A 26,628-nucleotide genomic window follows, 5' to 3' on the forward strand; every position below is an offset into this window, starting at 1 on the left:
CCGCAATCTTCTGCTGATGACATATGTGTCTTTATGAAAAAAAAATATTTGTAATATATGTATAGCTAAAAATGTATGGAAGAAGACATGGGCAAATAAGTGTCTAAATACAGTATTAGCATCAGCAGAGGATTGCGGTCGCGTGAGTTATAGTTGCCTGCACTAACTATAACGGGGGAATTTCATTGGTTTTTTATCAGTAAAATTTCCGCTAACTATAACATGTGTGAAACCTATGGTTTTTTCAGTGAATATATATATATATATACTCCAAATTCCTCTGTTCCAATTCAACTCGGTGAAGGATCACAGCACCACACTCAGAGGGTTGAAATATGTGCTATTTTATTAAACCATAGTGCAATTCAAAACAGTAGAGGACGGTCTAAGCGTTTCGGCTCCCAGCCTTCTACTGGACCATAGAATTAATAATTATTGTTATTTAATGTGTTAATGATGTTTTATCCTTTTATTGTTAATTCTTTTCAAAATGTTTAATACATTTTCTAAAATATGCGTTTTAATTTCAGGTTGCAACTGGGTTAGTAAAATCTTTTATTTATTATATATTATTTATGTATTTTAAGTGTTATTTATTTGTTGTATTGTTTATTACATTTTGTATTTAGGTATTCTATTAGTAAGTTCAGTTCATGTGGCTTATTGAGGGATTGGATGGGTAGAGTTTAATTATGTATTAATTCCTGTTTCTTGATTAATTTGCCAATTAATTTATATATTTTAATTGTTATTCATCTGTTTTATTGTTTATTATATTTTGTACTCATGTATTACATTTTGAATTCAGATATTTGAACTAAAGGGTATTGGGTTTATATTCTCTTTACAACATATTTAAGGATTGCTATTAATTGTTCAGTGTTTAAATTATGTAAATTACTAAATTGTAAATAAATAATTGCTTCGAAAATAATTTTTATTTATAAATATTATACTGTATACATGTTAAATTCAAATAATGTTAATGAATTGTGCGTAATTTCATTTATTTGATTGTATTATTTTTCATTTATTTTGTTATTAATTTACTATATATATTTGTAAAGTTTAATACGAAAAATATGTTCTATAATTTATTTTATTATAAAATTGTTTTACAGCTTTTGCAGTTTATGGGTGAGTTTATGATGTTCTGTTCATTTTAGGATAATTTCAATCATGTTTATACTATTTCTATAAATGTTTATTACTTTTAAAAAATGGATGTAGCTTTTGAAAAATATAAAATATATTTTTTATTTGGTAATATTTTTCAAAGGGAAATTATATTATTTGGCTTAGTGTATGCAACCCCTAGCCCACATACATTATCTGTTGCCAATATTTGTTTGAATGGAGTAAAAAATAGCAAACCTGACTTCTCAATGTGCTCTTTCTCCAATGTTTGCTAAATTGGAGTTAGAACAATAATTTTGACCATAATTGTGTATGCATTTTCCCCAGTATTTTGTTAGATTGGAGTTAGAATATTATTTCCAACACCCTCTTTCCCAAATGTATGCACTTTCCCAATGTTTGTGTTTATAGTAATATATTTAAATATGTTTTTAAGTTTTTGGATTGCTTTCAGTTGCTTTTTGTTATTTTATTTCTATAACTATTTTGAGTTTATTTAATTGAAAATGTTCTATTTTTTAAATTAGCTTATTTTTTTAACGTGTTTTAAAATGTGCTTATTTTTCAAATTATTTTGACATGGTAATTATATAGTTTTCCTAGTATCAATAATAAATTTACATGTTTATATTGTTTAAATTATGTAATTGTAATTATAGATATGCTTTATACTTTAAAAGTATGCTTATTTATTTGTAATTTTTATTTGAATTTTAAAATGAAATTTGTTATATCATCTTTTAAAGTTTTATTCAAGCTCCATTTCTTTCTAGGACTTTTGAATTAATAATAATTTGTTATGTTACGTATCATTTTATAAAGTACTTTACAAAAAATGTAGATATTTATTTACATTGCTATAATGTTAACTCATATATATTTATATGTATATCTATATGTTGGTGATATATTGGTCCATGGCACTTCTGTAGTTGATATTCTTTTACTTTAACTGACATGTATCTAAACTGGATATTTTAATCTACAATATTTTTCCACAATATACTTGTTTTGGAATATTTTTTGGGTTGATATTCTGCCATAAAATCAGTCGCCTGTGCTCCTGGTTATGCATGAGCAAACTTTGTTAAATTTGATCACAAAATATTTGTGAGAGATTACCTCAAGTTGAAGGTGACCATCAAATATTCTCAGTTCAATTGTGGCCTATGTTTGTGGACCCTATGCACCCCCAAATCGGATTTTTAAATGTTATTTATATGCCCTATGAGGAGGTCTGGCAATGCAGGGCAGTGCAGATGCTCCTCCATTTTCACACTCCTGCCTCCACCCTCCTCCTACTGACTAGACATGCCTGTAGGGCTCTACCCATAAAGGAAGGCCCATCCCTTTCTTCCCTTTAATTATGTCTACAGTGCCAAGACTATTTCCTGTAATTGTGAAGGATAGTGCTCATGTTATGTGTGTAGGACTCCTGCAGTTCCGAAGGTAGGCCTTCAATTATATTAGCTAGGTGTGCAACACGTACAGCTGGGCTATGCTCAAAGGGGGTCATGTGAGAAGGGAAGAGTAGAAGAGAGAGGGCCTGTAAGCATACGTACAGCCCTGAGAAGTCATGCCATCCCCACAGGATATTATTTTTGTAATTCCCCGCTAACTTGGCCTACTGATCTTTAGAAGCTTGGCAGGCATCTGAATCCCATGCCACCTGAATAGTCAGGTGATTTGGGATTGCTGAAACATGAAACTGTGAAGTTAGTGTACAGGTCATGGAAATGAAAACAATCAGTCTCTCCGTATTGTTTGCTGTCTTGTCCGCAGCCTTTGTGTATAATGTTTGGGTGTCAGCACAGGGGCTGACTTTAAAATTCATTACGAAAAATGGATCCACCTCCATTTTCCAATCACCGGTTCTGCCTGTAATTCAAGCATCATTGCTTTTATTGGAATTGTAATTGACAATAATGTAATACAATGTGAAAACGCTGATTAATGGAATGTATTTTAGAATGTTCGACAGCTCAAATATATAAATGTCCTAATCTGGCCCAAATCTGACCTGCTGTTGAAAAAGCTGTTGGCAGTACTTTCAGTGCTTAGTTTGACCTTTTTATGCTCACATGTTTCTCCCTTACTACATATTTGCTTCTAGTAGGGTATCAAATACATTATCTCAGTTTGAGCTTCTGGAGAGCTCAAGGCTCCAATATGAATGTGAAACGCATATGTTTACATTTCTCATTCAGTTTGATTCCTGAAGTTTACGACTGATAGACATTTGTTAGAGCACTGATCATGACTGATTTCCAACTATTTGGGATATCATTTGTAATTGTAACAAGCTAATGTTGTAAATAAACGACAATTCAACTCCTGGGTATCTTAGGTGGTATTTATTAGGATGGTAATTTCAGGAGTAAAGATACAGAAAGTCCAACCATGAGCAGCCATCCTGCTGCTCAGCCCATACACCAACTGCCAACCTCACTCATCCAACATTCCACAGCATCATCACACACCAACATTTTACACCACACTCGCACTGGCTGAGAAGAAAGTATAACAGTGAACTACATCGATATTTGAATGGTCGAGGTGTTCTCATATATGCCGAACCACTCCTAAAGAATGCCAAGGCTTCCAGCTTTAGACAGAGAAGAGGACCAAGAGGGGATTCTATACGTACAGCCTCCCCAATCCAGCTGCACTGGGGATCACGCCTGGAAAACATCTGTCCAGAAACGTCACCATTCCACGTGCTATTTCGGGAGACAAGGTAAGCTATGGAATAGTGAAACTGCGCTGATTCATCATTAGCACCAGAGTCGGATTGATAATGCTGGCACTTGGGCAATGGCCGAGGTGCCGGTATCCGTGTTATAGCTGTGGACCGCTTTTTTTGGCAGCCTGGGGGCTAATTTGGACAGGTTTTCACTTTGAGAATCATGCTCACAGATTCCTGGACTACTTGAAACCCTTTATGCAATTAATGCCAGCCTGGACGATCTTGACAATGTAAAACATCTTTAAAATGCCTTTAAGCATGGCGTGATCACACATGATACTGTTTCATTCAATATCATTTGTATTTGGATGGGCTATTTAACAGTTACATGAGAAGTGATGTGAATGGTGTACTGGCAGAGTAATAAAAACGTTTAGTTTCTCCTGGCATATGATTTTCAATGTCCACTTTTTCTAGCATGGGGCACACAGTACCATTCCAGCATTGTTTTTCCTTTAGCACATACATTTGCCTGCAGTGTGTAATGTCTAGCATTGGACGCATTATCTTACAGTCACATTCACTACTTCGGAAAAGTGTTCTCTGTACTGTAGCAAATTTGTTAAAATTGTATTTTTCATTACTTGCTATAAGACCCAGCGGTTTCTGGCTGTCTGGGATGCATCGAAGCCAAGCAGAATCCATCGTCCTAGATAGGATGAGTATGATACTTTTCTGATAACCTGTGATCACCCTTGGGTAACTTGGCACAGAGTGGTCAGGCCTATCCTCAAGGTCAAAGTCTAAAGTGTTGGCATAACACCTCTATCTTAACAAACTACGTATGCTACAAAAAGACTCCACACTATATGTAGAAAACACTAGTCTTTGTATTACACACACATTGAAATCAACATGACATACACATTGGATATATAATTTATAGCTATGTGCAATTGCAGAACTCTGCTATTAGCAGTAGAACGGCATGAACATATATGCATTATTCATAGATATTCATAAAACACAACATTCCCAATATTGCATAACCCATACAGTTGCAATGGTCAAGAAATAACAGGTTTCGACTATGCCTCGTGACCCAGCCCCTCAGTTATTCAAACGGCACCAGCTAACGATACACATTGCCCCTACTGGCTACACGTTGATTAGATTATCGGGACTACCTAAAGTGGAAGGAAGCAGTCACTGGGTTTCGTTCATCAAGATTAGGTCTTCAGGCACCCAGCAGCACCTTCACGAGTGCTGGATCACTATCCAGGCAAAAGACTGTACCACTGGAAGCTGGCATGCTTCCCAATTGGAGAAATGTTTCCCCTCCGGTGGAGGTATGAGCTGCAATTGCTCCAGGCAGATAGCTGTGGGTGCCCACAAGACACAACAAGACCCCCTTGGGTCCAGTCACGATATTCTCCTCAACAGAGTAGCTGGTGCAGTGGGTCCTGGGAGAGGGAGCTAGCGACCTCAGACGAAAACCATGATGGGGGAGGGGCAAATGTCCCCCAACACACCTTGGACACCACACGCTATGGTGTGCAAACTAGCACAGGTTTCCGGTTGCAAGCACTGGACCCTCGTACTCAGCAATCTTCCCCTGCACTTCCAATATCAAAAGCATCACTCTACCTCCTCGAGGGCAGAGCCCCAGTAGTTATACCCACAATGGCCTTTGAAGATGAGATCATTTCAAAAGGCCACCTTTGAAATGCATAGGTCCTCTCATAATGTTGTCCTATCTGTGATCCTACCCTGGGGGGCTTTATCAATATCTTTAGTAGGATGCAGACTCCGCCCCTTGGAATGCAGGTGCCAAATCCAGCCCCTAGTTTATGGCCTTCTATCAGTAATGTACAGATGTAGCTGTCCCCCAGGACCCAGATGTGGGTTGGAGACAGGCTTACAGGGACACAGAGCCATGAGCACAGAAATGCCCACTTTCCAAAGGGGTATTTCCACATTAGTAATGTCGAATCACCTCGCACTACCGGAGAGAATTTGCCATTACTTACTCATCAATATCAACCATATACTGCCACTCTTCTGCACATAGGAAATTCAGCTCAATAGCCTTTCCAAAGATCCCTCATGTCAATCCTATGCGAGAAGCAGGCCCTACAGTACCGAATACACCATCCGGTGCCATTCACTACCAGTGCATGTAGTGCACCTGCGCACATGCCCTATCTCTTCTCGAAACCACACCCTGCCCCCAGGGAGTACGCCAATGTAGAGAGAGACATACAGAACCTTTGCAAGTAGCCTTTCAAATGCCAAGCTGAATAACAGTAACCTATACACAGAGGCCCCTTGCAAACCTGTGGGACGTTTGAAGATCTCCCTCCTTGGGTGGCACAACCAGTGCTGCAGACCTACAGAGGAGCATTTGAGTTACATGGCCTAGGTCTATGTCTTACCCATAGATAAGGGACTTACAGCTCACTGAAATCAGCCAATCATGTATACAGCAATCACCAGTATATATATGACAAAAACAGCGCTTTGGCACCAAATGGCAGAGTCAAAAGTGCTCAAAGTACTAAAGCTAGCACAAAGGTCAGTGGAAAACCAGGAGGGACAAAAGCAAAAGGACAATTTCCAATGCTACCTCTTCGGAGATTTCTTTTAAACTTGTAGATTTCTAGCCAGTATTTAGAAAATTGTGTTGTAAAAATGCTGGACTGGAATGTTTTTTTTGCTTCCGCTGATTTGGGTTCCTATATGTTTCCCCAGCTAACACATTTGATGCAGATGTTAAACAGCCAGATGCAGTGCCTTTATTCTCTAATGTATTCACTTCTTGAGCTTGGCCAACACGTCCCTACACATGTAGCGCAAGTGTACTGCCTATTGTTGCACCATCAAAATACATGACACAACGCTTGCATATGAGGGATACATCTGATGATTTGTATCTGGAAAGTGCATTTATTCTGTTTGGAGCAGTGCAGGCTGGATGAAATTATTCACAACCAGCCAGTAAGCCATAATTTAATGTCTCTGAGCAAAAGAGGGTCTAAAAGGTAATATTTGGAAATGTGTCTACCAAGGAAGAAGGCACTAGAACACTTCACACAGTGCTGTTACCAAGCAGGCGTCTGCCATGGACAGGTACAAAGGCGATGTGATTACCTTTAAAATGTATGTTCCAAAGGAATGTAGGGGCTTTTTGGTAGGAAGTATATGGCAAAAATAATCTGTATTGGCTGATGCTACCAGGGAAGAAGCAGGAGGCATGGGACAAAAAGAATCCGACAATGGTTAAAACCAGGAGAGAAGAGGGAAGAGGAATGAGCCAAAAAGAATCACCACTGGAGAAGCGATGCGAGGTATGGGTTAAAAAAAAGCTAGCATTGGCTGATGCCACTACAAAATATGTTGTTCCCAGCTATATTTATTCCTTGACCTCAGTAGTGGCCTCTACCGAAAGGTGGTCGTTGGTGGTGGGGATAAAAATACAACAACAGAAAGACTTACCTAAAACCGCGGGCGGTGGTCACTACTCCGTCCTCTTCATCTTCCGGTTCCAGTCCCAGCCAGCAGCAGGCTCTCCTGAGCCAATCACAGCGCTGCAATGCAGCTCTGTAACTGGTCTGAGAGCTGTAGTTTAGCGCTTTGATGGGTACAGGGAGGCTTTACATGTTTCTCACCCGGCTGTGTAATGCAGCCTGGTGGGGAACATACAAAGTGCGCAGGACTGCTTGGCTGGGCCCAGAGGGCCGGTCAAGCAGTCATGTGCACTTAGGGAGTGCAAACCACTCCTCCCTGTGCACTGCCCAGCCCCGCCTTACGAGCCACTGACTTTCATAGGAAAAATACAATGATAATACAATAGTTTTTATCGTTGTATTTTTCCATTGGGACAGTGGGGCGATACTCCTCCGCCTTAGCAGAGGAGCCACAACTGCTCGACCTACTCGAGATGATCATGGGAAAAGCACAGACAGCATTCATTTTAGGTGATGAAACAGAGGCACAACCCACTGTGCATTATTCATGTAAAATTGCTTGTTTCATCTTCCAGTCTATTTCACAATGGATACTGACACCCACAATGCAGGGTAAGACACACATAATACATCCTGTAACTTTGAATATTATGAAATTTGCTGCTACATAGTCACCGTAGCTCTCATTCACCACCCATTATATGTCACCATCACCCCAAACATACAAACACTATCTGCTGGCATATGAACTGCGTGCATACTTTATAGCACGTTCTAGGAATGCAGGTGCCCGCTTATAAACGCTCACATACCCAAAATACTAGTTCAAGTTCAGCGAAATTGCTAGGACGACAGGACTTACAGCACACCAGCATTCCCATCATGGGAAGGACTGAGCTGTTCTAATATGGTTTGATGCCGTCCATGCCACCAGTGCGCAGGGAAACCTAAACATATTTTATTATTTTTTCTGTTTAGAGTCAGTGGTTTAAACTGTAAACTACAGATGGGTGTTTGCTCAGGGAACGCAATTCAAGGTCCCCCTTGTAATCATACTCTTAGTATTTCCTAGCATAGTAATTCAGGGTTTTTTCAGTGCCCCGCTCATATGAAAATATTTAATTGAGCTCACAAAGAACCTATGAAATCCAGGGAACACTCAGAAAGGGCCCTGTATATACTGCAATACTTCCAACCACCATGTCCTTTCAAACAAACAAATACAAAATGCAGGCTTACAGCGCAGGAAAGATGAACAGCGCTTAGCCCGAGCAATTAGTGTGAAATGTAAATTGGTTTAATATAGTAAAGGGATCGCCCTGTGGACTAGCGGCGGATAGTGTGGTCCACGCGGCGTGGATGAGGCCTACTGGCTGGAGTTCTGTGGGTCAGCCAGAGTGTACTTCTGTAATGGAGTATGACACTGCAGACATATGCATGACCTGCGTGAAGAATGAAAACACTCATTCATTGGAATAAACTGGTAAAACAGCCAACTGCCTCCATTTATTGAAATAGGAGATGACCACTATTAGACAGTGACACCTTAAAAACACGGACCCCTAAAGAGGAAAACTAAAACCTATTACAAACTTAAAACCTCAACAAACGGAGGTTATCTAGAGTGCTTGTAAAGAGATTCAAACTTCCAAATAACAACAAAACCAGTTTAATCTAGATTAAAACCCCCTAACTAACATTCTAAGGGTAGGAACGTGTGGACAGTAGGGTTCCCATCAACAAAAGGTAAAATTACCAAAGAGTGACCACCCCCAAAAAAAATTGGATATACAATTGATATACATGTTGAAATATTAGCTGATATATTGAGTATCTCAATTGTGTAAAGGTGAGTATATATAGGGCAGTTTTGCATATTGATACTTTTGCTCCATATTTTGACACACAAGCATCTAACCACCTTTATAACTCTAAGCCTGCAAGTAAGCCTTAGAATAATACAAGTAGTAATGCACTAATTTGGTTATTTTGTTCCTTGGTTATTTGAAAAGGATTTCATTTGAAAGCACTGATGCAAACGGAATTTGAACATAATAATTTGAATTTATGCCCTATATCAAGTTAAAAGTTATTGGCAATGTGTCATAAAACTGCATGCTGCCATTAGCACATAATCTGAGACAGTCGATATTATGAATCTCGGGCACAAACATCCATTACCCAAAGAGTGACCTGAAGTAATACCCAAAGGGTACAGGTAACCTTACCTGTACAATTGGATGTGCTGTGAGCTTATGCACGTCTTGCTGCATATACTCCTGACCCAGGTTAGGTGCCACAAAACTGAATCCCCTGAAAAGATGATGAGCATTGGCACTTGGAGGGACTCCGGGAGAATCTGAAAATAAAACAAGAATTGTTACCTGAGTTGGACTGATGTCAAGCACAGCTCCAAATGACTAAGTGCCCGAATCAGAGTTTTGTGAAGAGGGTAGTCTGTTGTGATGGAGCACCCTCTCCACCAAACTCTAGCCGCCTGCCCGATTTTGAGTTAGAGGGACCGGGCTCAACTCGAAAGCACTTTAAGGTTTGGGGGCTAGCAGCTCAACCAAAGGAGGTGAGGTTAACACTTCAAACAATGAGGTGAGCTATCCTTACAGCCAATACAAGATAATAATTGTGCATTTTAAATAGTTCGATCAAACCGCTAAAAATACAGCAAATAGTATTTGACAATGTTTATAGACTACCGACACAGGTATTTCAAAAGTCAAATGAGTGATTTAACAACTAAAAACTGTTTATGTAGATTGCATTTCAGAACACTTAACTTCCAGTTTTTTCAGTGTTATATCGATACAAGAACTCTTTTTGATAATACTCCCAAAATTCCTTCTACGAAATGACAATGAGCTCATGAAGTATTTTTATTTCATCTGCAGAAACACACTTCTGTCTGACTTGATCAAAGAGTTATTGTTAGACTTGGCATCTTTTGGCGATTTCTCCTGAGTTTTTGCTTTCTGACCTCCCGGTTTTGACTCTATTTTTGCTGGTGTAATGATTCTGCACACTTTCTCACTGCTGACCAGTGGTAAAGTGCAAGTGCTCCTGTAGTAAAATGTGTTGTGGATTGGTGTTTCCATGATTGGCCTATTTGATTTATGGGTCAGTCCCTAGTAAAGTGCACTGCGCAGTAAATCAAATGCTGTTGGTGGGCTGCAGCACTGGATTGTGCCACCCATGCAAACAGCCTATAAAGTGTAACTCTGGCCTGCCATTGCAGAGCCTGTGTGCAGTCTGGGACTGCCATGTCGACTTGGCAAGTGTACCCACTTGCCAGTCCCTAAACCTTCCCTTTTCTACATGTTAGTCACCCCTAAGGTATGCCCAAGGTACCCCTGTGGGCAGGGTGCATTGTATGTGAACGGTAGGGCATGCCCTGGTGTGTGTGACATGTCCTGATAGTGAATTACAGCCAATCTAGTTTTTCACTATTGCAAGGCTACCTGTTCTCATAGGCCAGAATGGGCAGTTTGATTATAACATCTTATAATCTTAACTGACCAAGGGAACATGGTAGAAAAACTAATTTAGTATGCCTGAACTCCGAATGATAAAATAAATCTTTTAGTGAACTTGGTTTTAATATTCAGTATTTGAAAATACCACTTTTAGAAAGTAGGTATTTTCTTGCCTAACCATCCAGCCTGCATCTGATAGGTTGCATGTCTGGTTTGCGAGCGTCAGGGGCTGGGGTGGCTCCAGGAGACAGGGTGAATGAGAACAAGGCTGAATAGACCTATCTGCATGAGGAGTGGTGGGAGGAGTAGCACCTGGACCTGAATAGGGTTGTGCCTGCCTTTCACAATGCTGGCTCTACCTCCTGTGGTGCGTCTGATGACCCTGGCCCATACTGACAAAGGAAGAAGTTGTGCACTGGCAGAATGCACCCAGAACTGGTTTGGACTAGGTACAGACACTCTCTGCCGTCAGAGAACAAAGGATTTGGTGGTATAAATATTGGGGCCCAAACCCCGAAACTTTAGAACTCTGTTGGATCAAGAAGACTGCCAAGAAGAAGAGCTGGAGAAGCTGTGAGGAGGAACTACCACTTTGCTGTGTGCTTTGCTGTGTTGGCCTGCAGTGGCTGCTTCTGTCTTGGGCAGTGAAAGAACTGAACTGAAGTTTCTGCAATCTACTTTTGTGACTTTCACCAAGGGCTTGAGGAAGAGCTTGCCCCCTGTTCAAGAAGTATCAGGAACAGCAAAGACTTCAAGCTCTTCTGCCCTCAGCACTGGGGACTGTGTGTTTTGTGTTGCAACAGAAAAAAAGCACCTCGATGACGTCGACGATGCAGCTGCCGACTCCGTGTCCTGACATGCACCGCAGGGGGCACCGCCGCAATGCCGCAGCGCGGTGCTGGTCTCACTGACGACGCCTGCTGACACCGCCACCGAGCCGCTGCTCGCACCGCGACCTGTAGGCACCGCACTACGCACCGCCTCGCTTTATGACGATGCCTTGGTATCCCCAACGACACCGCTGCTTGCACCGTGGTTCGAGGGCACTGCTCGTAAAGTTACACGACGCACCGCCCTCATCCCGCACCGCGGCCTTGGTCTACGGACACCGGTGCCATCGACTCCAGGTCATCAGCCGACTACAGCACTTCACGCACGACGACGACGCTGCTTGCACCGTGACCTTTCAGCACAGTGACGAGCACCGCCTTCATCTCACACCGCGACTCTGATCTCACCGACGATGCCATCTGACGCCGCCACCGAGCCACTGATCGCACCGCGACCTGAGGGCAGCGCACGCCACACCGCTGCACTTTGCACCGCAGCACCCGATGCCTGCCGACGCCCGTGCGCCTGACTTCAACAAAGAGGAGTTCGACCTGCAATGCGTGTGACTTTGAGGGCCCCAACGACTTTTGCACCGACCTCCGGAACCGACCCCTGCGGACGTCCGTGCTTTCGGAAGCTCAACAAGAGGTCGCCAACGCCCTACCTTTCTAAAAGGTACTGTTTGTGGGTCTCCCTGACACCGTAGCTGGCCCACGACACCGCGGTCAGCCAGAACTGTTTGGATTTGTTTGCTCACAACGCTTTGATAGCCCCGAATGGAGCTATCGACATCAAGGAACTGTTTTTAAAGTTTATTTTGATAATTGAAGATTTTTTAAGTACTGTATTGTGGATTTTTGTCATTTTGGACTTGTTTCAAGAATTTCAAAATATTGGATATTCTTCTAAACTGGTGTTGTGTACTTTTGTAGTGCTTACACTATATTACTGTTGATTATGTGCAAATGCTTTACACACTGCCTCTAAGATAAGCCTGACTGCTCATGCCAAGCTACCAAGGGGGTGAGCAGGGGTTATTTTAGTAGTGTAACTCCCTTATCCTGACTAGGAAGAAGGGTCCCTATTTGGGCAAAGGTGCAAGCCCTTGCCAACTAGAGACCCCATTTCTAACAGTCATTTTCAGTCAACTCATCAGAACGTTGCAACTTATGCTTGTTTGAGCCCGTATACATGCACTTGTCTCAGAATATTGAGTTTACTGGGCTAACACAACTGATTTCGTGATATATGACTAGCAGTCTTGAATTACCTAATGCATCTTCCATTCCTCCTGAGATGGAAAAGGAGAGTGTCAATCAGCTGACAATATATTATTTTTCATTACTCTGCAAGGAGCTATTCCGAATCAAAATAAAATAGTTGCTGCGAGGACTGAGCTACATCCATGTGGAAAGTGTCAAGCTAAAGAACTGTCAAAATAGATTGCTGAATTAAAATAACTTTGCCACAAATTATGTTCTAGCATGAAAGGATACAAGTATTCCTTCAGTCTCTAGAACACATATTCCCTGATTGTGAGTCTGGCAGCCCAAAGACTGCCAGATTTGCAGGGTCGTAGCGGTGGAGGTTTCTCGACCACCCTATTACGATTTGGGTGGTCGGACCGCCACAGCCCCGCAGTCAGGAGGCCGCAATATGCTTGGTACGACTGCTGTGGTCCCGCCAAGCATATTACATGTTTCCTCTCTGCTGGCACTGTCATGGAGGTTTTTCCTCCTCCATGAACACCGTGGCAGAGAGCAAAAAAAGGGGGCCCTGTAGGACCCTCTGTGCCTCCTCCGCATGGGGGTGCACAACATGTGCCCCCCTGTGTGCATACGCCCAAGTTCCTGCACGGCATGGACCTTTCAGTCCATGCCGTGCAGGAACTGTTTTTGGCAATCCCATTGCGGTGCCCATTTCATTTTTAGAGGCACCGCCATGGGAAAGCAAAAAACCACCCCGCCAGACAGGAGGAAACTCCTAATCTGGCAGTCTGACCAAAGTTGTAATTGGGTCCATAGAGTGTGTGGCTGACAGGTAATGTCCTGCAAAGACGTCACTCCCACAGAAACAGAAATAGTGCCTCTTAATTATATATGTTATATTAACAACTATGCTTTCAATTCTGTTCTGAAGCCTCAAGCACATAAAGTATCAAATCCACTAGAATTTCAGTTTTTAAAAAAAAAATCCTGCAAGGGAAATGAGCATTATAAATGCGGCTTTTGTTATGAATTTCTCCAAAGGTCCATTGGAAAGAATGACAATCATTGTTGTTCCTAAATGTCTATACTAATTATAGCAATTAGCCTGGGTGGATAAAGTGCCAACCTTGAGTGGGTCACAAGAGACTAGACAGACAATGTGGTTACCAGCTTCTCATTGTAACACAGGAATAAGTAACAAAAAGTAGTGTTTTCATTGAGCAGTGCTCTCGAACATAATATCAGAGTTATGCTGATTTCGACAGAGCCAGGCTTAGTTTGACAGGACAATTAGGTTCAAAAATCATTTTGATGTGAAGCTTAACTAGTTTAAAGAGAAAGGACACAGTACTGCAATGTCTATCCAAGGAGACTGTCTTTGCATAGGCACCATCTCGGGCAAAAAACATGTAAAGTATATGTTAAAGCAAATTCTGTATCTGTCTTACAATGCACCCTGAGGAGCAGATCACAGAGGCATTTGCTTGAGGAGGTAAAGGTATTCCTCTTGTTAGACATAACTCTGTTCAGTATTCACACAGCAGACCTATCTCTCAGTCCACCCCTAGATCAGGCATCAGGCAGCCCAGTTATCCCTCAGGTGACAAAGCTCTATCACTAAAGGACAAGAACCACAGCCTGTTATTTCTGCTTGATTTTTTCTAAAATTGTCACCAGTCTGGAACTTGAAGCCTGAGGGCACCCACTAAATATACTGAAAACCTATACTTGCAAGATATAAATGAGGTGAGTTGTTACTTGTATAGCGCAATGAACGCTCTAATGATGTGGGTATCCTGAAGAATGAAGTTTACTACAAACGCATGGATAAAAACACACTGCTACGGTTTGAGAGTTTCGACCCCCGAGCACTAAGAGAAGGCTTACCAATAGGTCAATTCTTAAGACTTAGACGAAATTGTACAGACACTGGAAAGTACAGAAAACAGGCAGAAATACTCAGCAAAAAACTGCGAGAACAGAACTACACAGAGAGAACCATTATTAGGGCAAGAAAAAGAGCCATCAACAGCGAAAGGGATGCCCTGCTGGGCATCTATAACAAACCACAGAAGTCAAGATCTGTATGTGTAACAACATTTACTCGCATCTCCAACTCAGGCACAAAATTGGTTAGGAGACATTGGGGCTCTCTAAACTCTGGAACTTTGAAAATTGCATACCCTATGTTCTCTTTTAAAAGGAGACAGAAATGGCATGATGCACTGGTACACACATGCCCCAAGAAAAGAACATCAAAGACCCATTGGACTCTATGGGATACCCCCACCGTGACGAGCTATTGACCCAGCGGGCGGTGTGGGGTATGTCAGTCGCGAAGAAATGGAAGTCTATAGACTTGGGCCTGGCCACCCCATGGGTATTAAAACAAACTGCAATTTCAGTCATGTTATATATGTCCTGAAATGCCTTTGCAAGCTCCTATACTTTGGTGTGACCACAAGGAAGATACTTGTTCGCATTACTATAGACACAGAAGCACCATAAGGTGTAGGAGAGATAATGCAAATTTGACTAGATGCTTTATTGAACACCAACACAATTCTGACAACATTTGATGGTATGTATTTGAAAAACTGGAACACGGGCATACAGATATGAACAAGCACTCTTGAAATAAGAACCGCGCTGGGTGTTCCGCCTTCATACCGAAACCGCAGAACTGAATTATTATAACCCATGGGGGGGCCCTGGGCAAATAAATGAGACTAAGATTTTACCTAGTGGGCAGTGTTTATACCCTCGCCCTATCCACAGACTTGTCTTTCTTTTCTTTTATTGTAATGTGGTTATAATCATTGGGCCCTAAGCAGGACCCTCATGCATATTGACATGGCTGTGTTACCACATGAATATCGCAAAAAACACTTTACAATGAGTATGTTCTTTCCTTTCTTTACAATAGTTTACTTTTCACACTATAAAGAAATGCTGCCCTCTGCATAGGCTTATAGTGAAGCTCGGCCTCTTGCTTTGGCGCAGTTCCGTAATATTGGAACTACGTGTCTGACATGGGGGCATAATCTCTAAACCGGTGAGCTCTGTTGGCAAAGCCAGAGCACCACGCCTCCCCGATGACGCGGATTGCCATCATGTAGGAGTCGCTCCCAAACACAGGTAGGATTCACTACTGATACCAAGGCCTGGGATTGAGACAGTAGGCTGATCGGCCAATTCTGTCAGCCCATTTACCTTTAAATACTGACAAACACTGCAACCGCCAGGATGTCCTTTTTGGCACGGTAGGATTGTTGCGGGCGCTCTACCTTGACATAGTAAGTTACAAACTTTGGGGAAAATAAGGAAGCAATGCTTTCAACAAGTATTAGACACTGCGACCACCCATGAGGACTTGTGGAGGTTTTATAAGTGTATTTAGAAAGGATGTGGGGGTATTATACTTACTTACTCACTGTCTCCTGTAATATTTTTCTCCCCTTTTTTTTTTGTGTTGATATTTGAACACAAGTGTGACTATAGTAGGCGCTCAGAACATGAGATAAATGGCCCCCGGGCTCTAGGTAAAGAGTGAGTTAATCCTCCGCACTGGGATTATGTGTGGCACTCCTTCCCCCATGTGTGCTTTTATCTCCTGTGCATGCGTGCAATGAATGAGTGCATTTTATGGCACATGTGCCACGTTTGTTATCATTTTTAAATGTTGTTTATAATGTGCAAAAGTTGTCAGTGTGCATTTTTCAATATTGCACTGCAGTGGAAATTGAGACCTTTGTGTCCCAATTTGATTTGGCCTTTGTACATCTGAAAAGGCCATTTAGCATTTCTTAAATGCTTGAAATAGCAATTCGGACCGTTATCGTACATCTGTACAATGTCTATAAAAGGACAAGATTTTGGGGCGAGCCAGGTTTCTTCCCCAAGCCTCTAAGAATGCTGCACAACTTCTTTCTGATTTGCTGCATATTCTGGATTTAGACTATTTTCGAGATTTTGCTCACTCTTATGATTCCCTATGATTGAATTATGATAGATTGTGAGACTAATTATATGTCTGCCTTCTGTATAGCACCGTAATATTTGTAATATACCTTCATAGTTTCTAATTTACTAATCTGGAGCCCTTTTCAGTGTTCAAGTTTATTATTTGATTGCCTTTGAAATGCTACTTTGAATCGTATCTTTTGGACCGCATTTCCTCTTCTGTTCTTGAGGCAGGGGCAGTATTCTCATGTTGCTAGGTTGAAGCGTCCCGTTTTGTAGCTAACTCGAGATTAGACGAGACTCAACCGCCCCTGGCTCTCGATTGGCTGCAATATGGACATAGTTACCTTGTCTGACCCCTGCCTGCACCCTTGCGCAAATGAACGTCAGATCTGCCTCAAACTAACTGCAAAGTATAACAAGATAAATAATCCAGGCTTCATTTTCTGAAGCAGAAGCAGCTCCGAGGAGATTACTGCATTTATGAGCACAGCTTTGCCGTTTAGCTAGAGAGTGTGATCCGAATAAACAATTTCAAGAAGAGCATTTCCAAGGAACAAAAGCAAACACTTGGAAATATTGAGGATTACCTTTTTATGAAAGATTTCTTTGCACAATCGACTTCCTGTTGTTTCAGTTCACGGTTGATGCAAGGTAGTAAGTAGCGTGTTATGAAAATTTATAGTAAGCCTGTGTGGGATTAATTACAAATTGGAAAAAGTTAATTTTGTTTGGTGTTTCGATAGTTGATATATAGTTATGTTAATACCCTGCTGACTATCTAGTTAAAAGCACAGTATTCTATCTTGTTTTTAGTCCAAGCTGCTATTGATTCACTGTGTTGATTTTCGTCACCTCAATACAAGGAACTGTTGTCATAATTACTTGGAGCCTAAATTGGAATTAACAATTCTCGGTATTTGGAACGCAAAAATGAAAACTGAATATTAAATGTTATCACGGCATAAAATGGTAGTCATGCTCATTGCACGGGTTGTTGTACGCAAAACTCGCTGCCTAGTAAAGCTGAAAATCCCCCCTTCGATGCTCATGACGGAACGGTTCCGTCATGAGCATCAGTTGCGCTGTGCGGATGACGGAACCGTTCCGTCATGGCCCCGCCCGCGCTCGAACCCTTCAGCACAGCGCGGGAATCCGCGCCGCGCTGAAGGGGTTAAAGAAAGATGAAAATAAGACACAGCACACGTTACAGAGGTTTGTTCGTTTATTGCTTATTTATTTATTTTATTTGGCGGCTCCAGTCATGCCTGGAGTTTGTCCTGTGCTGTAAAATCAGCATGAATGGCCCAACGTGCAGCGCAAGAGGGCCATGCTTCTTTCTTCCACTTGAGTAGATGTCCTACATGAGTGTCAGCTTCCTCAATGTGAGCAGCAGCTTTCCCAACGTGAGCGGGAGCAACCTGCTGCGCCGTCCCATGTTGAGGAAATGTCACCAGAAGGCTGTCTCGCGTAGGATTGTCCTCAATCTCACTTGCCAATTTAAGGTTAGCAATCCTTGTGAGAAGAAAAACTACACACCACGCCACTAAGCTAAGTATTTCAGAACGCCGTACTCTACACTGCCGGCAGCGCTAAATTCATCTCCCACCCCTATACTTCATCTACATGGCCCTCAAGGTTGTAGGGTGCTCATTTAAGTTTAGTTGTAGTCTATGCTGATGTCACAGCTCTTCTCTGCATGTTCACAAGAAGTGCTTGCTCTCCTTTTCTATATGGTAAAGCAAGTGCATGTGTTTAATTATCAATTAACATCTACTTAATGAAACAGGAAGTTCTTTCAGCTTACTTTGTCAAGATTGGGTCTCCATAAAAAATTGGGACCAACTATGAAAATGAGTGGTCAGTTGACTGGAGACAAAATGTGACTGTACAGGATATTAACTGATCCCTTACACTTAACCACAGTTCCCCTTTTACTTGAAGATGCTCTACACACCCGTGTAGAGTGAGGCTGGGACCAGAGGTAGAATATTTGGCTGTTCACTTGGACATGCAAGGAATGTTTCCTAGGACTGAGATCAGTATTTCTTGCTCCTGCACTCTGAAGGAATGGAAGGTTGGATATTTACCTTGCTGTTTCAGAACAGAGCTGACACTTAGACCCCATGTGCACCTCAATGGGGAGGTTTAGCAATAACACATCTAATGAGACTGAAGGTAAAGGAGCCGCCCAACTGGTTTACTGACTGTAAGAGTGGATCTGAAAAGCATAAAGGAGTCATGTCCCTATTGACCATTGATATAGCTCTGCTTTCCCTTAGCACAGTGCTGAATCAGCATGGAGCCTTTGTGCATTGTGCCCATCCCTGCATATATTCCTCCTCAAAATGGAACTGAAGAAAAGCATGAGGTCCATGTGCCTGGTGCAAATAACTGCACATTTGCCTCACTGCAGCTACACTGGCGAAGAGCATGTGGCTGTTGTCCCATGTGCTACCTTAATGTGTTTGCCTCCAAGCCACACAGGAGAAGAGATGGTATGCCCCTTGTGCCATTGTGATTACTGCTGCCAGCTGTTTCCTCAAAGGGCTCTAGCCACTGCTGGACTGTGTCTTTTTTCTGAGCTGCACTGGAGAAGTAGTTGAGGATGTGTGTGCTTAAACAACTGCAGCACAACTGTTTACCCGAGTTACTTTGACCAGTGCTATCCCATTGTTCCATCTCTTGAGCAGCAGATGAAGAGAAGTTGGAGGACCCATGTGCCTTCTGTGACATCCTACATTTTGATAAAGATAACAAAGAGCATCATCCGTGACTGACTGAACTCTTGAGCATTGTAGTTTTGACCTCACGCACAAAGTAGGTATGAGCTCATGCTAAACTATGAACTAAGTAAGCTAGCGAGTGGTTAATATATATATATATATATATATATATATATATATATATATATATATATATTCACAGAAAAAACCATAGGTTTCAGGCACGTTATAGTTAGGAATTAGCATTTAAAAAACCTCAGAAATTCACTGAAAAAACCATAGGTTTCAGGGGTGTTATAGTTAGCTGGACTTTTCACTTGTACAAAACCATTGAAATTCCCCCGTTATAGTTAGTTCAGCTAACTATAACTCGCGCGCCCGCAATGCACTGCTGATGACGTCACATATTACATCACTCATGACATGGTCAGTGACATCACTCATGACATCACTGATGACATCTCAAATGACATCACTGATGACATCACTGATGACATCATCCAGTGAATGTGTGTTTTTCTGAAAATTAAATATGTTTTATATATGTATATCTCAAGGTCGATGGAAGAATAAATGGGTATATAAGTGTCTAAATGGATGATTTGTTTTTGAAAAATTGATTGTTTAACTGACTGATTAAGTGTATCATAGTGAATACATGGCTTAGTGAGTAATGTTTAAATATGTATATATCTGTATCAGTCTCTCACTTTGTGTATAAGTGGCTGCATGGGTTGGTGAGTAGCTACATGGGTGTCTATATAGGTTATTAGTTGGTTTTTTGAGTATCAGTCTGAGTGTCTGCATGGTTCGGTGGGGGGTATTACGTAGTGCATAGGTGCATGAATGAGTGACTCACTGTTTGTATGGGTTGAACACAGCATGTGTGCAGGACTGTATGGGTGGATGAGTGTGTGTATGGGTGTGTTAGTGAGTGAATGACGGTCTCAATAGTGTCTTTATGAGTAACTACATATGTTTTAAACTAGTATATGTGACTATTGGTGTATATATGTGAGTATATGTGAGAGTGAGAGATTGAAAGAGTTCCTGTATGAATAAGTATGTGTTTCTATAAGTGATTGTTTAAAAGACTAAGTATGTGTAAGTTTCCGTAGAAGTAAGTATGGTGGTGTGTGTATAACTGTATATGCAAGTAAATGTATGTTTGATTCTTTATTAGCATGAGTGACTATGTGTGTGAGTAACTCTATGGATGAGTGGCATTGTGTAACAGGATGTATAGGTGTATGAGTACATATGATGAGTGAGTACATGTATGAGTGACTGTATAGGACTGTTGGTGAATGAGTGGATGTGTATGTGGATCTTAGAATTACTGAAGAGGTTGTTGTAACTGGTATTGGTATGTCCATTGTTTTGAAAATGTTACTCTCTATTTTTGAATGTGTGTATCAAAGGTTATATTAGGGTGAGAGGAGGTCTGCCACTCTATCACAAGGATGATGTCATCAGTGATGTCATCAGTGATGTCATTTGAGATGTCATCAGTGATGTCATGAGTGATGTCACTGACCATGTCATGAGTGATGTAATATGTGACGTCATCAGCAGTGCATTGCGGGCGCGCGAGTTATAGTTAGCTGAACTAACTATAACGGGGGAATTTCAATGGTTTTGTACAAGTGAAAAGTCCAGCTAACTATAACACCCCTGAAACCTATGGTTTTTTCAGTGAATTTCTGAGGTTTTTTAAATGCTAATTCCTAACTATAACGTGCCTGAAACCTATGGTTTTTTCTGTGAATTTCAAAGGTTTTTTAAATGCTAATTTCTAACTATGCCTACAGAGATAGGACATGTGAAGAAAGAAGAAAAAATGCACAGAAAGAAACAAAAGAAGTGCAGAAAGAAGCAACAGAAGTCCTCAAATACGAAGATAAGTGCAGGAAGAAGGATAACGTGCAGAAAGAACAAAAAGAAGAGCAGAAAGAAGCCTTGTTGCAAAATCATCCTGTACCCTCAACTTTTTCAGACGGATACTGGTGGTAACTGAGTCTGACTAAGCAGTCCTAGAGCCAGTGCTATGTTAAAAGACACTTAGAATACAGTGAAAACACCTACATACACTAGGAAACATTATGCGTTGGGGTCCCCCTGTGATTAGCATGACCTCCTCTGTAAGCCCCTAGTATATAATAGGGCATGGGGATTAAAACTACCTCTTAAAACAGGCCACAGGGCGTTTTTGCACACGTTAACTCAGGCCCCGTCCCCTCCATTCACCACTGTGTAAACACGCCCTGTGTCCATTTTTAGTTGGGAGATTAAGTTCATTTGAATCCTGAGGGTCCCTAGGGTCCAACTAGCCCACTAGGTACCTCCAGTAAGTGCCACAGAGCTGCGTTGCAGAGAGGTGTAAAAAGTGGCACGGCCTGGACCACCTCTCTGCAATGCAGCTCAGTGGCGCTTACTGGAAGCACTTGGTGGGCTAGTTAGCCCCCAGGGGCCCTCAGTATTGAAGGGAAATTATATCCCCAATTTAAAACGTGCCATAGTGCGTGTTTGCACACGTCACCTCAGGCCCCGTCCCCTCCCTTCACCACTGTGTAAACGCGCCCTGTGGCTGTTCTAAGTTGAGAGATGAAGTCCCCTTGAATCCTAAGGGTCCCTAGGGTCAAACTAGGCCACTAGGTACCTCCAGTAAGTGCCACAGAGCTGCGTTGCAGAGAGGTGTAAAAAGGGGCTTGGCCTCAGAACACCTGGCTGCAGCGCAGCTCCCTGGCGCATACTGGAGATGCCTGTTGGGGGCGCGTTTGCAGAGTGCTGCACGGAGGGGGCATGGCCTCCGGCACGATGCCAGTCTTTTATTTATTTTAGTTTTTTAAGAAGGGGGGCTGTTTGGTTCCCCTTCTTATTCTAATTTATTGGCCCTGATGACCCCATCCCCCAGGGCCAGTCTCCTAATTATATTTTTTTGACCCCAATCCCCAGGGCCGGCCACTGTTTTTTATTATTTTTAAAAAATATATATTCATAGACACACCTAGGACATGCTGGACAAACCGTACGTACCTATCACCATGACGATTTGCGTGATATTCATTAAAAGGCGACTATGCATGCAATGAATCCACGTGGAATGTATTTACACCACTAGTGAAGCTCTGACATGTCTGATGCCCTACCGTGCCTAATCCTGGTAGACACCCTTGTCGTTTATTTATACAAACATGGGTAGCTATTGACGGGCACATTTAATACACATGCACACCAAGCCATTCAAAGGGGATTCGACAAAAATTCGACCAAAACTATGCAAGAAACCCCCCTCACGGTTAATAAAACACACATCCACTGCCGGATGTGTAATACTTTTTATTTAACTCTCTGGAAAGGGGACGAACATCACTTGAGAGTCACAGCGTGCTCCTGACAGAGCCCAATGCTGTGTTACACCCACCATTGCCTGCCGAGTGCCACACACCTCTGTGTTGTATTCCACTAGCTAGTGCATATGCTATGACACTCTCTAGCCCATGTGCACTGTAACACCACCCCGTGAATATGTCATGCCACACTTGTCTTCGCACGGGTTATATTGCCCCATCTAACGTGCCTTTCTCGATGCCTATGTTATAATGCACAGTGCTATGCCATACATATTACAATCTGGGATCCATATCTTTGTCACAGTGCATATGCAACGTTACACTCCCCAGCACATATTTTATATTACAACTTTAGAGACTAGTTAGGTTACACAACACTGCCCTGTGCATATTACACTCCAAGGCGTATATCGCATAGCACGCGCTAGTGCCTGTGCTATCTCGCGCTCTCCAATGAATCTGTCATTGCGCACAATGTATTGCATATTATATTTCACGCCCGGTTCATCTTATATCACACTTTTTGGTGCATAGTTTATACCATACACTATATCTAGTTTTCATTTTCAATCGTGCTCTCAGGACTATGTTCTATATAACACTGTGTTCACCTACCCTTTTCACGGGCATTACATTTTGCGATAGGGGGTGGAGGGTCAGGGGGTGTTTCTGCCAAGTGAGCCCGGAGTCACAGTCACAAACGTCCTCTTCTTCCTGAATAAAAGTGAGATTATGCTGCATACTTGTTCATATTTTAAGTAGTTTGCACAGACACAATGTTTTAAAAACAATAAAGTTCCTAATACCCGCCTTCTCTGAACAGTTAGCTTGCTGCCCCATCCCCTTCCTCCCTATCCTCTGTTGTGTGAATCCATGGACTAGTCCCCTCCCTCCTGCCATGCATGGTCTGATGTGCTGCCACTGCCCTCAATTTAGTATGATGTACCAGTCCACTCCTCCTGCCCTCCATTGCCCAATTCTATGCCCCATCATTGACCTCCTGCTTAAACTCTGTGCTTAGCTTGCTGCCCCTATTCTCCTTCCCCCTGCCCTCCGATGTCTTTGTGCATGCCCCTGCTCCATCCTTTTTGCCCACCATGTCCCATGGACCTGCCACTCCTATCTACTCTGAGTGTTCTGTTGAGCTGCCACTCCCCTCCCACCTGCCTAGCATTGTCAGATGACTGTAACCTGTCCCTGCCACCTCCACCCTGCCTGTCCACATGCCATGCCCCTATCCTCTTCCTCCTGTCCTACATGGTCCATTGTACTGCCACACCCTTATGCCCTCCCTGGTCTGTTGTGCTGCAACTGCTCCTCCTGCCTGCCCCGTGTGGTCTGTTGTGAGGTCCCTTCCCCTGAACTTTCTTGTCTGTGCACAGGTCCTGACCCTCCCTTCTATCCTCCATCGTCCTTTGTGCATGCCCCTCCACCCTCCTTCTTGCCCATCATAGCCATTGTGCTGCCACTAACCCTCCCACTTGCCATGCATGGTCTTCTGTGCTGCCATGGCCCCTCCCACCTTCCCTGTGTGGTCAGTTAGCTGCCCCTGACCCCCTCCCACCTTCCCTCCATGGTCTGTGTGTATGCCATCACAGTCTCACTGTTGCTCTTCATGGTGTGTCTTGCTTCTAGTGCCCATCCTGCCTGACCTCCATGGCTATCTTGCTGCTCCTGCCCTGCCCCCTTGCCCCCAGCCCTACTCCCTCCCTCCTGGCTTGTCTGTTCCATTGTAATGCCCCTGATCCGTCCCTCCTGCCCTTTATGGTCTGTTATGCTGCAGCTTTCTCTCCTGTCTGTCCATTATGGTCAGCTAGCTACCATTGCCTCTTGCCCCTCTGTTCTCTGTTGTCCATGTGCATGGTCCTGTCCCCTCCCTCTTGCTTTCAATGGATTGTTGTGCTGCACTCTCGTCCTGCATGCCCTGTGTGGTGTATTGTGCTGCTGCAAACCCTGATGCCTGCCCTGCAGGGTCAGTTTGGTGCACCTCTCCATGTCCCTCCTGTCCTCTGTTATCCAAGTCCATGTCCCTATCCCATTTCCTTCCATGATCCAATGTACCATACTTGCGAACATTTTGAACTTGGTAAGAGGGAGATTTTGAAAAAAAACTGGGGTATTGATTTTCCCCTTTGAGTTACATTGAAAAAGAGGATATTGTAGACAGGAGACAGATCAAATAAAGCCCATTTGAGCTTAAAAACATTGGACGTTTCCTGGCTGAATAGGGTCTGTTGGCATGTATGGTTGTACTACCATTGCCTCTTCCTTCTGCCCACAATGGTCTATTACATTGCCACAGCCTTGAAGGAGGGTAGATTTTGTATCACAGGGGGCCCCTGGCCCGTTCTGTCCACACCTGAAGTATGAGACCCTTGTCCTTGCCCTGCCAGCTGCATTTGTAGGCCGTATTAAATTGACCAGCGGGTCCTGTGTTGCTATATAATTATCCTGAGACATCCTTACCACTCAGCCAGCATAAAACCCCTGTGTAGGCCCTTCTGTTCAATATGTAGGACTCTTTGTTAAATTGACCATAGCTCTGCAATTTTAGTGTATAGCAGTCTGAAGGCAGGTCTGCGAGGCCTTCTGATCCAAACTAGTAGCCCCCACCCTACCCGAGTGCTCCGTGCTCGGTATCAAAGTTCAACATCCCCCTGAAGCTGTCGACATACAGTAGGCTGCATCCTGGACTGGTACTTGCTTTCTGGGCAGGTTTCCCGCTTTTAAGGAAGTGGCAACCGCAGAGCGTCAAGTTAGGAGAACTGAGGAGATTTTATACATGAATATATTGAATTCCCGTACAATACCCATTATTTTCTGCTTGCTCTATGGAACTTACGATAAGCGATTGGCCTGAGAGACTGACCTTTTCACCCAGTCCATTGTCAGCATTAAGTGGGTAAATGACGAAATGTCTGGTAAAATCTGCAGACGAAGCTTTTGGGTAGCATACGTAGGTAGATGTAGCGTGCAAAGGAGCCCACAAAATGATATAAAAAGGGAGCACCCACAGATATCGACGGACTACCTCGCCGTCTGTATGTAGGTTAACAGGCAGTGCAGGTTTTCCCCAAGAGCTGGGAGCTCTTGTCTTCCTTTGCTTAAAATGTCTTGCTCTGCTTTGCTTGAAGTATCTTATTCTATTTTACCTATATGAAATGTCATGTTATGTTTAACCATTGTTCTCTTTACTTTTGCATTTAAAAGATTTTGTATTGTAATTGCAGGAATGCTTGCTCTAAGAGTAAACGTGAGTGTTCCTAGGTAACATTTTCCTTGGTGTAACTTGTTTCTCATGATGCATTTATAGATGTGTTTTCTCTCTCTCTCTGTCAGTACATTAATTGAGATACAGAGAATATTATGACAGCTGTATGATTATCTGGATTCTGTATTTTGTACTTTATGTCTCTATTCTGCGGTTTCTTTGAAGTTGCATCTTCTCATTAAACTGCCATTGTATTCTGCCTCCAATTCCATGTCTCATATGTCTGTTTTCTTCATTTTTGGAGCAAGCGTTCCTAGGCACCCCGGCTCAAATTAAGGTGCCCCTTTTGTCCCTGACTCACTCTCCTGCTCAGTTCTGTGGTGGCTCCCGGGGATCTGGGGACCGCCCCTAGCTTCCTTGACCCGTAATAGATCTTCCCTCCAACAGCCTCTCTTGCAAGTCCTGTATTGTTGGTTTGTTGCCCCTGCCCCCCTTTCCACTGCCCTCCATAGTCTGTTGTGCTTCCACGGCCCTTCCTGCCTGCTCAGTGTGGTTAAATTG

The 26,628-nt window shown here is 42.7% G+C and overlaps 1 protein-coding gene across 1 annotated transcript in view; it reads right to left on the bottom strand.

Annotated features, from left to right (window-relative positions):
- The window catches only part of LOC146817972 (ribosomal protein S6 kinase alpha-2), a 1,223,136-nt gene that overhangs the window by 262,632 nt on the left and 933,876 nt on the right, over window positions 1–26,628 (bottom strand). The window contains exon 13 of the mRNA XM_085611448.1: window positions 9,519–9,649. Coding sequence (XP_085467574.1) covers window positions 9,519–9,649 — 131 coding nt within the window. The remainder of the gene's footprint in view (window positions 1–9,518; window positions 9,650–26,628) is intronic.

The sequence above is a fragment of the Triturus cristatus genome, chromosome 6, assembly GCF_964204655.1.
Source record: "Triturus cristatus chromosome 6, aTriCri1.1, whole genome shotgun sequence".
Lineage (NCBI taxonomy): Eukaryota > Metazoa > Chordata > Amphibia > Caudata > Salamandridae > Triturus > Triturus cristatus.